The sequence below is a fragment of the Protomyctophum bolini genome (genome assembly GCF_963924005.1).
Source record: "Protomyctophum bolini genome assembly, chromosome: 19".
NCBI lineage: Eukaryota > Metazoa > Chordata > Actinopteri > Myctophiformes > Myctophidae > Protomyctophum > Protomyctophum bolini.
The window spans coordinates 21,859,294-21,874,785 of NC_137880.1; the positions used below are offsets into that span (position 1 = coordinate 21,859,294).

General features: G+C 42.9%; 2 protein-coding genes across 2 annotated transcripts; one reads left to right on the plus strand and one right to left on the minus strand.

Moving 5' to 3' along the window:
* The first annotated feature begins 8 nt into the window (after window positions 1–8).
* On the plus strand, window positions 9–4,926 carry tsen34 (TSEN34 tRNA splicing endonuclease subunit). The gene is made up of 6 exons (XM_080791292.1): window positions 9–117; window positions 260–607; window positions 1,014–1,149; window positions 1,988–2,160; window positions 2,486–2,585; window positions 2,783–4,926. The coding sequence occupies exons 2-6, from the start codon at window positions 293–295 to the stop codon at window positions 2,983–2,985; spliced, it is 927 nt and encodes a 308-aa protein (XP_080647418.1). The 5' UTR covers window positions 9–117; window positions 260–292; the 3' UTR covers window positions 2,986–4,926.
* A 144-nt stretch (window positions 4,927–5,070) lies between these two features.
* znf512 (zinc finger protein 512) lies at window positions 5,071–15,456 on the minus strand (the record flags this gene model as incomplete). Its single annotated transcript, XM_080791416.1, has 11 exons — window positions 5,071–8,376; window positions 8,943–9,041; window positions 9,270–9,332; window positions 9,655–9,756; window positions 10,771–10,968; window positions 11,302–11,469; window positions 12,222–12,320; window positions 12,590–12,676; window positions 13,787–13,911; window positions 14,957–15,079; window positions 15,450–15,456. 11 exons carry the CDS (start codon window positions 15,454–15,456, stop codon window positions 7,708–7,710), a joined length of 1,740 nt encoding a protein of 579 aa, XP_080647542.1. The 3' UTR covers window positions 5,071–7,707.
* Window positions 15,457–15,492: the final 36 nt, after the last annotated feature.

The window sequence follows — 15,492 nt, forward strand, 5'->3', positions numbered from 1 at the left end:
CACAGTACACAGTACACACGAGTGTTTCATTCACTCCGAAGTCCGAACCAACATAGAGCGTGATGCGTGAATCCCTCCTTGCCTTATGAATTCACATTGATTTCATTATTGTCTGTGGTAAGTGACGTTCATTGTATTCATCATTTGGTGATGATTGGTGACGTGTTTTATGTACTCAAAGTCCCATTCTACATACAGTACTATACTACTAGTACTACTATAATACTACTACTATATATACTTTGAATACAATTTTCAGTCATGAACCCACGTGGATGAAAGTGACAGAACTATGGAGCGATCAGGAGGACATGGGTCTAATGAGGAAAGAGCAGTAGAGGAGGGGAAAGGAGGTGAAGAAGGCGATGAAGAGGAGGAGTGCTCCTCGGCGGTGGGGGTCAGTTTGTGTGACTCCACCCCTCTTCTGTTTCGTGCTGCCGACCTGAAAGTGGTCCGTGGCCTGGGAGTTGTGGGAACCCTGGTGGGCTCTCTGCCCCGCCAGCCCAGACAGAACACCCGCCTGGGTAGACCCCTGCTGCTCCAACACGAGGAGACACGTCTCCTGGGGGAGATGGGCAGAGCTGTAGCGCTCCCTACTGGACACAAGGTTTGTATTCAAACATTGGTTCTTCTAACCCTGTTGGTACTTAAAACCAGGACCTCTAGTACTTCTGGTTTTATATCCTACCAACCAGGACCTCTAGTACTGCTAATTTTATATAAATAATTCCTAAGGTGTGTGCGTGTGCTGATCATGAGGTGCAGGTGTCTGTGGGGAATCGGTCTGTTTGCCTCGCAGGCTTACACCCTTAGGCCTCATACACACCTATCAAACGAACATTCTGTGTTCCACCTGTGTTTCTCAACAGTTTGATTCCCCCTCCCCCCATCAAACGCAAGTGTTTGGTCAAACCACGTGACTTCCTCTTCGTGTGTATGAGGCCTAAAGAAGCCCATTGTGGAAACCACTCTACAGTGTAAGTAATTTAAAGAGGTGTTGGTGTGTTGTGCAGGAAGAGGAGGTGAAGAGAAGGAGATTAGTGGAACAGTATGAGGAGCAGCAGGAAAGGAGTTACGAGGAGCAGAGTGTTCTGGCCTTGGAGGACCGGAAGAAGGCTCTCTTAACCGCTCTGAAAGACAAACAGCAAGGTGAGACAGACAGACAAAAACTCAGATATGTGTCTCAAAGAATATGATTATTGGCAGAATCGTGGCCGGAAAGTTTAGACTATTTGGCGGTCTGATTTTCATTTTTCACTATCGTTGATTGCTGCAATCATCTGCACTACAATACTTGACCAAAAATTGTCACTCTACACACCACAGGTCTTCAACGTTTCACCCCGTCTTCAACGTTTTTCACCCCTTAGCTTAGAGGGGGATGAAGCAGGTACCCCTCCCTCCCCCTCCCCTACACGTATACTGTATAAGACATTGTGATGCAGATTAAACTTTTTAGATTTCATAGATGGCTTCACAGACTTGACAGCTCTAACATCAGTGTTGTGTAAAATTAATATTTTCTTTGTTTACTCATCTTTTCTATTAACAGGTTGACTGAAGACCATTTACGGCCGTCTTTCAGGCTAGACTGCTAGTTACCTTTGAACAGCCACTGCAACGACCACTGAGTTGCTTGTCATGAAATTCCACTTTAAAACGGTGTAATCGCTTGTTGTAGTGTAGAAAAGTATTCCATGGTGGCGACCACAAGAACAGACCGGGAAGTGCACAGCTTCCTCCTCTGGTAGCTTCTCCATTAGAAACAATAGGGACTCAAATTTCCCATAACCCTTCGCAAAGTGTTTTAATATGTTGGATAATATGTAGCAGCCACTTATTATGACATGCCCATGGGGACACTGGGGTTCAAGTGGTTAATACATATTCTCTGGTTGAGCAAAACCATGCTACTTGAGATTGTGCGCATGTGTTTTATGTTTAATAATAATAATAATGCATAATGCACGGTGCTGTGTTGTTTCAGGTGAAGGCTCAGGAAGTCAGCAGGCTGTGGAAGAACGTCTGAGGTCTTTAGAGCAGAGCTTCACATTCCCTCGTGAAGCAATGTCTCTTCAGCTGAACACGGCCAGAGCTGGTCTGGACCACTGGCGTGATGACAGGGACTACCTGAAGATCTGTTGGCCTGCCTCAGACCAGGTAGACCCATCAATATACACAGTTCATTTATAACAGCGATTCTCAACCCTTTTCATTTCAAGGACCCCCAGTTTTTATAATTTTTGACCTATGCCCAGCTTTGTGTGTTTGTGTCATTGTGTGTACCAAATTTGAGATGATTTGATTGGCCAGCATTGATAAAAATCACAGCCCTTTAGAATGTAATTGTAAAGGGTGAGGGGGGCCGTGATTCTCCCCCCCACCATTACTGGATCTCAATGTGTGTGTGTGTGTGTGTGTGTGTGTGTGTGTGTGTGTGTGTCAATGTACTGTGTTATTGTCAATGTACGGTTTCTGGTTCCAGATGTCTGAGACTCGCTACCAGGTGTTCAGAGACCTGAGAGGTCGAGGATTCTTCCTGACGTCTGCAGGGAAGTTTGGAGGAGACTTCCTGGTCTACCCAGGTGGGTATAAATTAATATTAACCACTTAAACCCTATATGTAATTGAACGGGGTCTTCCAGGGGTCTACACTTGTTTCCTTTTTTCACCTTTACACAAAATCTGATCTACAAGCATGATATGTCACAATAACTTACTTACTACTTGGTATCTTTCTTTAGTTTCAATTGTTCTGTGTTCTTGTTTTTTTCTCAATTAGGTGACCCACTGCGATTCCATGCTCATTTCATTGTGGTGTGCGTGCGGCTAGACGAGCCCCTGTCCCTGTGTGACATTCTGTCCGTGGCTCGGCTTGGTTCTAACGTGAAGAAGACGGTGCTGCTGTGTTCCCCTCGTCCAGAAGACGTGGAAGGAAAGGGACATGTCCTGTACACCTCCTTACAGTGGAGTGGAATGGTCTAACGCAGTGGTTTTCAACCAGTTGAGGGGGTTCCAGGTGGTCCCCAGTAAAATGGAGAGTTGGTAACCAAATGGATTTTTGAGTGGCGCAACCACTCCTTACGGAGCTATGTGTGTGGGTGCCTGGGTCTGAGCACGAAAACAGTATGGTTATTTTTCACCACCTGTGCGCAACCTAACACACACACACACTCACACACACACACACACACACACACACACACACACACACACACACACACACACAAGCACATATTAACTGTATATATGATGATTTCGGTAGTGCCAGTACAGTACAGTAGAGGGTCCCCCACACGGTAACTCTGTCATTTCTCAACCATTTCGGACGTGGGGCGGCTCGCCCGGTTCGGCCCCCTGGGCGTGTTCCTGGGGGACTGGATGTTATGTAGACTCCCCCGGGGACCCCCACATGGAAACTCTGTCATATCTCTACCATTTCGGACGAGGGGCGGCTCACCGGGAACCGGGCCGGCACCCTGGGTGCGTTCCTGTGGGTCTGGAACTTCCGGAGACCCCCCCGGAGTTGCACCACTCACTTCACACGGGTGTGATTTTAACTCTTTAAAAGCGTAAATTGAAACGGGTTCATTTGTTTTCATTTTACGCTCTCAAGAGTTAAGTTATTGTTAAACATCTGCATTGCTTAATTTACAAGAAGTTACACAATTAGAGAATGTAGAAGAATTGTTTGATTAACATTATCTCACCTATGGTACCAACACAGCATGGAATTGTGGCCAAAATCTTTTTGTTGTACAACAACAAAAATAAATATCCTTTAGTTTTGGGTCTGCGAGGCAAAATCTCATCAAATGGTGGTCCGTGGCTCAAAATGCCCAATAATGGGCCTTGATATGAATTGGGTTGAAAACTTAAGTACTGTACTCAAGTACAAAAGTATGGGTCTAGAAACTCTAGATCTCACAACCACCTGATCGCTTTCATTGGAACCCTACCCTAGAGACTAGGACGGTCTACTGAGCTTAGAAATTACAACATTGGCAGATTTGCAGCAATTAGGCACTAGTGGTGAACTGGGCACTGTTCCACCATACTTCCACCATACAAGGCAATTAAATACAATACTGGTTTGTAGTGTGGACAATGCAGAATCTATTCCAAGTGATTGCCACCTTAAGGCACAGAAAAGGAAGTGTAATCTATTGCACACCACACACATCTAAAATAAATGACCATCAACCCTACTACACATGATTTAATCTATATTAATTAATACTTTAAGGCAACAATAGCTTGATTATAAACATTATTTTATTTTCATTGGTACTATGAAATAGCAGCACATGACCATGTCTAAAAAAAGAGTAACAAGTATTAAATATAAAGGATTCTAAATTCAGTTGAGAGACCTCCAATGAATACAAATGATATCCCATAAAATGGATAAATTAAGTCCTTACAAAATTCTATTTTTAAATTATTAGTTTAGAAACTGCAGTTATTTCAACCTCTATTTAAATCTGGCCTAGATATACATAGTTTGAATAGTTTTAGATCCAAAAACAAGGGTTTATTTGTGAAAAATGGCACAAATGATTACAATATAGCATATAAAGATATGCAGAAATTTGCTACTAGACTAGTATCCTCACAGCGCGCCCATTCTTATTATTTTGGTGGCCTCCATTAGAGAACGGTTTCAGTTGCACTTATCCCATAGGTAATGGTTTTATTGAAGAGGGTTGTGTGAAAACTCAAGACTTCCAACATAGGTATACTCCAGCATAAAATGTGTCTGACCAAGTGCAAAAAAATTAAAATGATAAGCTTAGCAGGAACCAGGCTTGTGGGAATGCCATCTAAACAAATCTTACCTGGGATTAATGATTACTCCTTAAACTTGTTTCATCATTGTTAAAATCTCTTCATGTTGAGCAGTAAACCTTTTTTGGTCACAAGCATGAACAGACATGGGGAATATTTCATTGACAGGGTTAGGCATTTAAAAAAAAAGAACATCAGCATGATGAGCTCAAAACAGATCATTTACAATAGCAGAAAGAGAATGTTATTACCTCACCTGACTGAAGTATTGCAAAATAAATTCCCAAAGGAAATCTTTATTTAAAAAAAAAGTATGCTGGTTAATTGTTGTACTCCCCATGTGTGTTGGTTACTCTTCTGAACTTAAATGTTCTTTCAAAAAGGCATCTTATGAAGGGAAATGCACTTTGACCAGAACCAGACAAATACTTTTGACAACATTCATTTTAACATTTAACAGTTTTGTTTTTGTTGTTGCAATGGAACATTATACGATATATTAAGTTCCAACCAAGTTTGGCCTAACAGAAGCACAGAAAGGGAAACATTGATGAAAGAAAAGTAAACTAATACATTCAGAGAAACTGAATGAGAAATTAGTTAATCAAAAATAGTCAGATCCTAAATCCATCTCCACTGTACAAAAGCAAACTAAACTAAAACATCACAGACGTACAACTGTCAACCATCCGTGACCTTACACCACTAATATCAAAGATACAAAATGCAGAGTACATCAACATCACATGCTATTGGTTAAATAGGTTGTGAATAGATATAGAGAGAGGTCTGTGATAAAATATGAACGTACAGAACTGAGCCTCCATTTTAAATGCCTGATGAAATAGTTTTAGATCTAACTTTTCTTTGGTGGTGATTGAAGCTGCTTGTGGGAAAGCCAGGGGATGATAACATGTAGCCATGATCTTCTCCCTTCCACCTGGCCTGTGCTCAGATTTCTGGCTGAACAGCAAAGAAACATGTAGATTTGAACTACATTCCTACTGTACATGTAGATTTCTAAAAATAAATCTCAGTCTGGACGCATGCCTGATTTATACTGTTACTCGCGCTTTGAGATTGTAGTTCGGCTATTTTCAGCATCACACCACAAATCGTTGTGAGCTTGTATATCCGATTTTTGTCAAGCGACACCGTCATGACAGAGTATAAATTAAAGCATTACTCACCTATTAATGGTCTGCTATTATGGTCTGTAGCAGATTAGGTTGACGATTACGTGCAAATTACAGTGGACAGTCGGTCCTAAAGATAAGATTTGAGAAACAAACCAAATTTGCTGCAGTCTAAACAAAGCTTAAAAAGCACAGGCTGGTTCTGCTCCAGAAGCTTCTTCAAAACCTGCCAAAGGAAAACATCGGGAGGGAAGAGAGAAGGGTAGATAAAGTACTGAATAGGGTATTGATTTAAGGGCAACCAAAGTTGAAAATAGTGTAAGGCCTGGTTCATGCAGCTTGACATGTGCAAACGTTACATGGTCATGCTGGTCAGGTCACACACTCAAACCCCAGTGCTTTGGTGCTGCTGTAGGAAAATTAGGAAACAAAATCTAAACGAGACAGGGGGAAAAAAACATAGGCTACCATATTCAATGAGTCTCTCATCACAGTCAGAGTATTGCACATTGGGTGTGAGAAATGTGGTTTACAAATAAAAGATACTGCAAATAGTATTAATTAATGCTACCAATGTCTACCAATTTCTTACCAAATATTACCATTTGGGAAATATTTAGCCCAATTTATATTTCATCCTACAACTGCATTGGTCACTGGAAATAACTGATTTTCAAATAGGTTTCAGCCTGATCCAACTGCCATTGACTTCCACTACATAACATTTAAGTTAAATATTTCAAAAAATATTATACATGTGTGGAGGTACTTCCTTGGCCTAATGACAAAACAAAAACATGACGCTGATCGGTCCAGCAGTTTGCAGGATTTGTCCCGGACAGAGACAGACAGACCCTTTTCTAGACAACTAGCAGCCTTCAGGAAGTGATGCAGTCGTGCGGCAAAGTAAAAATTAGGCTTCACGTGCACAGTTGGTTCTGTCGTAAGCAAACCATTCCGAACACATATCTGTTTTCACAGTACAAGAAGCATGAACCAGGAGTTTTAGTGTCCTGACAACTTAAGCCCTGGAAACAGCAACAGTCATTTATCACAAGTTGTGATAAATAACCTCAGTTTTGTGGATGAATAGTACAAACTGAGGTTACATCACAGATCATACTCTAGAGGCACACCGTTTTTTGAAAGGGAGAGCAAGTAAGACAAATAGAACACTAAAATACTATACTATCCTTTCAGAAAGTCAGAGATGTTTTTCCCCCCTTCCAATATTGGACAAATGGAAAACAAAGGGTTATCAAAGAAAACTCATTAAAATAATACATTGACCAAAAAGAATATCTGTTATAGTTAAGCACGTAAACAGTATACTACATTTCTGCAGGCTTTAAACTGACAAGCAGACAGTCCGCTGTACTCATTATACATTATAGCCTTGAGGTCATCTTAAAGGGCATCCGACATGCAGAGGTGGATGCTTAAGTAAATGTACTTAAGCATCCAGTACTTAAGTACAAAATTTGTACACCTCTGCCGACATGGCCTCAATAATGTCTGAACATTGAGAACTTTCTCAAACTGTAATTGAGTCCTCTAAAGCGGCCTCCTCCTTCCCTCACGTGTCATTTGAAACCAATGACACAGTTCAACTTTCATCTACATCTGGCAGATGTTACACAGAGTGCACAGATGACCGTCAACCTTCTTATCCAGTATCCACCGGTTTGTTTGTCTTAAGTTCAGTCCTGCTCTGGCTGGGGTGCACGAGGAAAGGAGACTTGGTTTATTTACGTGTCACTGCAAAGCAACCCCACTGGCTCCATCAAGCGTTCCTCTGTCGCTTAGCGACCTCAGAGTTGACCTCCATGATGGCAGGCCTCTTCAGGTTCCATTGGTCGATTTGCCTCTGCCTGTCGTGGTGCTGCTCCACCTCTGACTCGCTAGATGAGCTGCCAGTGTTGCTGCTGCTACTGCTGCCGCCACTCCCGGCCCCGCCGCCAAACGCAAAGCAATCTTTCCTCTTGCTGTCCGCCTTCCCTCTCTCCCCGGCACGCTCTCCACCCCCCTTCTCCCTCCTCTTGCCGCCCCCCATTCCGCTGCTCTCACCCACAGACTCGGGTCCCATTGCGCCCCTGCGGTCCATATCTACCCACATGGATCCCACGGGTGGCTCCAGCGGTGTGTAGTGAAGCAGCGGCTGCAGCTGAGGGTCTATCGGTGCCGGGTGATGCTGCTGCGGGTGGTAGTTTTCCGGATGGTGCACTTGGACTTGGTGCTGGAGGTGGTGAAGGGGTTGCAGTGGCTGCTGGATGGCTTGGTGCTGGAGCTGGTGGTGCTGGTGGTGGGAGTGTTGCAAGTGGTGGTGATGGAGGTGATGTTGGTGGTACTGCTCGATGATCTGCCTGTCCACGCCATGGACATATTCCTTGGGCTCTTTCTTGAGGAACTTCTCAAACTTCTTGCACGCCTTCTTGTTTGTCGCGAACCATTCCTGTTGAGATATGACACGGTGAAGCAAAGCGAACCAGTCTGGGCATTTAATGACTTAATCCCATAGACATCCAGGATTAGAGCTAAACTAGGCTAAGATCACCGTTCTTCAAACTGCATCCAGAGACAAAGACTTGTATCGTATGTCATCCATTAGTATGGGGGGGGGTGATGACACGGAGACGCATCGCTATAGGTGCATCTACAGTATGGAGCGGACCTGCGTTTGTAACTGGTTATTCAAATAATGAAACTATTGGATTCAAGCAGACACTGAAATTTAGTTTAGTATCTAACTTTCCATTTTGCCATGTCCCACTGTTCATACCACATGATTTAAATGATGAAAACAGGAGATTGAAAATCCAATGCACAGCATGAGAGGAGCATGCACCAGGCACATACTGTAGGAAAACAATGGTGACAGCGACGTGTTTCTAGCCATGCATCTCAGTGTGTTCGCCAACTGTTTCCTAACATGAAAACCATAAATCCAGATCCATCGATATCTGACTACATGCACACATGCTTAGACACACATAATGTTAAAGAAGATGGTATAATTACCTGGGAATGGACAGAGTTAATGTGGTATTTAACGCCACTCTCAGAATTAAACTCCTTGTTGCAGATGAGACACCTGTATTTCCCAGCCTCAAAGTCCCCCTGGAGCAATGGCACAGAACAGTGAATGAGCACCACACCATCTAGAAGCAAGTAATCTGTCTAACTCAAGGACCATCTAACTGATCAACTTCAAATGTACCATGTGAATCGCAGAGGAGTGAGCCATAGCTGAATGGGTAGGTCTAAATTATTGTGTCAGTGGACCCCACTGGTCATCAGTACATTTATATTAGTGACGAAAGAGATTCTAATTCAGAAATCTCCTACCTTTGTGCAAAGTCCAAGATGAGCCTTTAGTCCAGACACGCTGGTGTAGATGCAGCCACAGCCCTGGATGGATGAATTAAGACACTTTTATTTTGTCCTCTGCACAGCTTAAAGCAGAGCGTTTGAAAAGCTCTTATGGGCATATTTAGACGATCTATGGCACATGGTAGAGCAAGGTGTTGTCACAAGCACTTGAGGGTGTGTTCAACTACAATTTAGCCAGAACATTCTCTGAGCGTAAAGTAAGATGCGAGGTGAAGTCTCTGAATTAGTCCTGGGTGCGTTTTGGGCGTTACATGAATGAAAACAACCGTCTCTCTTTGCTTTGAAAAGCCAGATGAGCCTGCACCTATTGATGTACAGTAATAGCAGAGCTATTTCTAACCTGGTTGGGGCACTGGACCTTTCTTTGCAGCTTCACTTCATTCTTCCATTTCCTGAGGACTTCTTGGCTGAAGGCAGGCAGGCTGGGCCGTGAAAACATCAACTGTGTTGGACAGATGTGAAAACAGGGGTTTATAAATAAGATTTAATTTGTGAATGAGTGATTTAATAGCAGCTCTGCTCTGCTATTAAATCCCTGAGTAATGATATAGCTAGATGATGCAGTCACAGATACCAATACAACAGCGCTTAAAGCTAGTTAATTGTCAGCATTGTTTTATTAACGGGCCAGTACAATCCCACTTGTAATATAGCCACACTTCATTGACACGCTTAATAAGGAAGTTGCGTGGAACAATCGGTTAACTCTGGCATTGATTGCTAGGGCTCTCCGACTAGTTACGTGCGTGCTTACGCTACATTGACTAAGACTTGCAGAGACATGAAACTGAGACATGTTTAATGCTTACCGGTAGTTGCTTTTTTGTAAAAGTTAAGTGCATTTTAATGCATATTGCATTATTAAAGCACACCAATGTGTGAAAATGTCTCTGAGCAAGACACTTAACCCATAACAGCTCCCCCCGTGCAATCATCGTGACCATGAGAAGGCATCATCTGGATGAAGCTGAAATTTACGTCACTAGAACGGTGCCCATTGGGCACTGGCCTACTTGGAACGATGCAAGTTGGAAATGCATTCCCCACCAGTTATGTCTGTGTCCCTTTTATGCCCATATATGGAGTTCTTTGTGAGGAATGCCCAAATATGGAGTCTATGCCTATGTCGGAACATGCCAGCTCCACATATGGACCCTGGGCAGGGGCCCTGCATGTCCAGAGGCCGTTCGTGGCGGTTCTGGACAACTGTGGGTCCAACCGACTCGACACCGGGCACTGCACCGTGGAACGCGCAGGTCAAATTAGAAGTTGGTGGGGCGAACGGTTATCGAGTTAAATGGATTACAACAGTACACACACACACACACACACACACAGACAGATGTGGTGCATTTATAGATAGATATGTGTCTGAGGGTGTCACTTCACACAGGTGTGATTTCTTCATTTTACTGCATCTTTTTCATTTTTATCTACAAAGATGTTAATCTCTGACCTTTTTTTCATCTGGCACTAAGTCAGAGTGGAACTTCCTCTTTGGCCAGTCCTTGGGCAGGTCGTTGTTGGCTATCTCAGCCAGGTGGAAGTTAGCCACCTGTGCCGAGGCTCTCTGCACCCTGCCGCTGGCCGTCCTCTCTGGGCTGACCTCCCTCTCAGTCTTCGGAGCATCCTCCTCTTCATTCTGCTGGGGACTCTGGGTGGCAAGGAGACAAGAGGGAATAAAGTGTAGACATTTTCTAAATTAATTTTCAACAAAAGATTAAGCATTCACTTCCACTCTCTTTTTCTGTTTGGAAAACTGATAATAAAAGCATTGGCATCCCTGTACGATTTCCATGTTACTAGGTGTGCAGTCTGTAAACAAAGCCGCACAAATCATAAAGCAGTGTTCAGTTGGCGAACAAATCTGGCACTTCTGGAGTCGTTTATGGTGTGTATGTCTGTTCTAGACGCCAGTTCAGGCTGGGGAAGTGCTGGGGAAGTGGACTACACACACACACTACTACTAAAATAATTGCAAACTCACAGGAGCATGCTCCGATTTGAGGTGGTACTCCAGGCCAGCCTTGGACTTGTAAGCCTTCCCGCAGTGAGTGCAATTCAGCACCAGCTTCTCCAGCTCAGACTGCGCTTTACCACACTTCTTCATATGGTACACGTAGCCCATGATGCTGGTGAACCCAGAGCTGCAGCCCTGTAGAGAGGGGGGAAACCACACACAGCACACTAGCTTACTTTGTTTTCCTCTGTGGAACACATCTAAAGCAACAGCCTCTTAAAAATAGAGCTCAACCGATATATCTGCCATTTTGACTTATTCAGGATATGACACCATAGTTTTTATCATCATTATTTGTCTGTTAGAACTTAGAAGTGATATTTAATAGAATGATCAGATCAGTAGATGGAACTTGTTTTCGCTGTGAACTGCTTTCTCATCTTTTTCCAAAACAGGGTTGAATGTCTAAGTGGAAGTATTGCAATTTGGCGGAAGTACCGCGCAAGGAAGTTACGCTGAGGCTTTACAGATCTGATTATATTTCTTGTGCATGAAATCCGTATTGAGACGGTTCGAAAACGTTTCCGGGAGAAGTACATACATACGACGGAAGTCCAGCCCTATAGACACTGGGAAAGAAGCTAGCTTTTTCCCTGTTGGTGAATTCATCCACATTTATTCATTCATTCATCCGCATTTGACATTGGGGACTAGTCAAATGTCAAAAGCTTGCAGTAGGTTTAATTTGGTCCCTACGGGAAGTGGCCGCAAGGCAGAATGGCTACCTTCTAAAAAGTGCTGAGCCGTTTTATGGTTGTGGAAACTACATGTTTGTGAGCCTATACAGTATACTATACACACAAAAGAGAGGACATAGAACACAAGTCGAATACAAACTACTTGATATGAGTAAACAGCCTGCAGTTTCACAAGTGACTGCTACTCACCTCTCTAGAGCATTTTAATTTTCCTAGTCTCTTTAGAATCTTCCGTAGTTTTTCTTTAACCTGTTTGTCATCCAGGGCATTAGCATCATCTGGTGACGGCTAGAGAGAGAAAGACACAATAAATCCACGTTATTATAGTACAATTTTAGCTATAATTTATAGTCCTGAAAGTGTTATTATCAGTTCCCTTGACAGTTTTCCTTTTTTTGTGGTCTGTGGTTAACATACAGTAAACCAAAGAGTATTTCATGTTTTGTTTTCTATGACATAAATCACACCTGCTATTATGTGCTTTATTCTGCTAAAGGGCTATTTTTCTTCATTTAGACTTATTTTAGTTATCATTTGAGAGGTAAACATGCTCTTACCAAGTGGCTGTGGTCTGCCATGATGTGATACTTCATCCCTGTTGAGGATTTGAGCTGTTTCCCACAATGCTGACAGGTGAATGGTTGCTGCACATAACAGATGCATATGAGTTACATGAGGTCAAGGCTAGAGAAAGATTAACATCACACTGTAGTCAAGTTCAAGTTCCATTTTTAATTTGTCGTCGCAGTTACTTTTCAGGAAATGAAAAACCTGTGTTCCAATGCATCCAATGTAGTTATAAATATTTAACCAATGAAAAGTATTAACAAGGCCTTATAAAACCCACAGATTTTATAATAGGCAATAATATAATAGGCTTTGATAATAGCCGCTACTTGTGTGTGACACTGTTATATAACGATGTATAATATAGGCCAGTCTGCCAGAGCAATGAAAACTAATAAATGTCGATAAAGGTTTCTGCCCAACGGCAATGATGTTATTGGCAAATAATTCCTAGTTACAGTACATGATGCATAGCTACCTTTAAATTCTTGCATTTTATTACAGCTGTCATTGCAACATGTTCACCAGTAGTGAAGGCAGACTCAAGGGAACTTCTGCAGTGTTGCAGTGTTCTGTGTGCAGGGCTGACCTGGCCACAGGTCGTACCGGGCATATTCCCGGTGGGCCGCGACCGTAGGGGGGCGCCATGATTCAAATAAAATAAAACCGGTTTACGGTTGGCAGGCCACCAGGAAAGGTCTGGGCGTGCTGCCATTCTGCCAGTGCCATCATGATAATTTCACTGTACCTGTATCAGTGAGTGACAAATAAACCCTCTACAAAGGGTTGTGTAGTTGTCTGTTGGTTTGTATCATTTATGTTGTTCTGTAAAAGTGGTGGTATTAGGGCTTGTTTGTTTGTGTGTGCCTCGACTGAGTGGGTGTTAGAGTTTCTGCTATCTGCTCGCTGGTTGTGGTGGGCCGGTCTGGGCCAAATTCACGCGAAAATGACCAGGCCGAATCTTTGTCCCAGTCCAGCCCTGTCTGTGTGTATTGTTTTTGTTTTAGAATTCGTTCCTTATTGCTGACCACTCATGACATTGGTGAACGGATGCTTAGTCAGTAGCTGAAACATTCACTAAAATGTAAACGGACCAATGGTGCTATTCAGGAACGCGTGTGTAGCAAGTGTGATGTAGGAAATGAGCCGTCCCTGCTTTACGGTAGCACTGAGGGGAAGATACACACCAGCCGGCAGTTCTCCATGTGCTTCTTCAGTCCTTCGACAGTCTTCCTGCTGACGCTTTTACACTTGGGACAATTAACCCTTCCTTTGGCCACAATGTGCAGCTGCCATCGTTCCTCTTGACTGCCTGTTGGATGTCAGTGGACACAGACACACATCACAGACACAGGCTATCATTAACTCATGGATGTCAGTGGACACAGACACACAGGCTATCATTAACTCATGGATGTCAGTGGACACACACACACAGGCTATCATTAACTCAAGACCTCAAATGTGATGTTTTGTTTCCTTGAGCGATGACTTATAAATTCAATAGTGTTGGCAATGTAATTGAATTATTATTTTACATGATGCTCACAATTCCATTAAGACTGGGCTGCACATCAAAAACGATTTTCAAGATTTTAAAGGGTGATTGAGTTGAGATTGAGTAAGTGTTCATACAGCGGAATTTAATACAGTGGCGTATAATGAGTACAAGGGTAAATTCCTCAAAATCCACATACAAATGTATGCTGTAGATAAAGCATTTATCTGAGACACAATCTACAAATGTGTCTCCGTTATCAGCATTACAATTGTGATGAATAGGCAACTGATGGAAGCAGTTGAGAACAACATCGGGAGATGCTGTTATGGTCCAAGGACAGGATTTGTGGAGAGTTGGTTAGATATTGTTTCAAGATATATAGACTTACATCGAATTCACACCTGTACTTCGGTAGACTCAGTGTGAGTGGGGGGTGAAGTTGCATCATTCTTGCATTTTTAATTTGCTGCGTTTGCATTAACACTGGCAGTAGCCTACTGTCTACAAACAAACCTACCATTTTTATCCGACTCCAGATCAGTGGAGCCATCAGGATTCCCGGTCCAGGTCTGTACTACGAGTGCAAAATCTAATGCGACAAGCGACATTGTGCAATGGAACGCAATTGCATCGAATTGTCTCGCTATATATCCTTTACACTGCATTGTTTTATGTGTAACCTTTTGTGCGAGCATTTGATATATGATGATATATGATGATGAACGAAGTGCACTTTCCGACAATACGCAGCAGGATTTGTTTTAATCGGAGAAAAGAATCCTGGTGTGAATGCAAATTTGAAATTCACAAACTCTTAAAACTAGCGTTATCCCTCTCAAATCCAAAGATGACTCACCTAGAGGGTAGGTAGGAGGCTCTTTCTTAGTGGAGAAGAGTGGTGTTTTCAGCTCCTCACTGGGCTGAGCAGTGGAAGCCTCTGTGGTGCCCTGGAGGCCCCCAATGTTCACTGGATCTGAACCTAGTGCCACAGGGGAAGAAAACACTGTGAGTCCAGATAGACTGCTGATCTGTCCATTTAGTGGATGGATTATTCAGCTGTGGCCAACATACTGGTACAGTAAGTCCCCCTAAATGTCCTATTATGGAGCAGAAAGGAGGCCTCAAACCAGGTTAACCACATGAAGCCTAGCTTACCTATTCTTCTCTATTTATTAGCAAAATTGGAAGTCATTTTTAACGAGACGTTGCCTGAAGTTTGTGCACTACACAACATAAACGAGACATACACTGTAATATATCTTTTGTTCTCGTAGCGTTACTTGCTGCAGTCGTTTGTTTCACTGAGTAGTCGTATTATGTGGACAGACTTAGCAAATCTACAAGCTCACAATGCATCACACTAAATCCACACACGCAGCAACCCATTGTTGT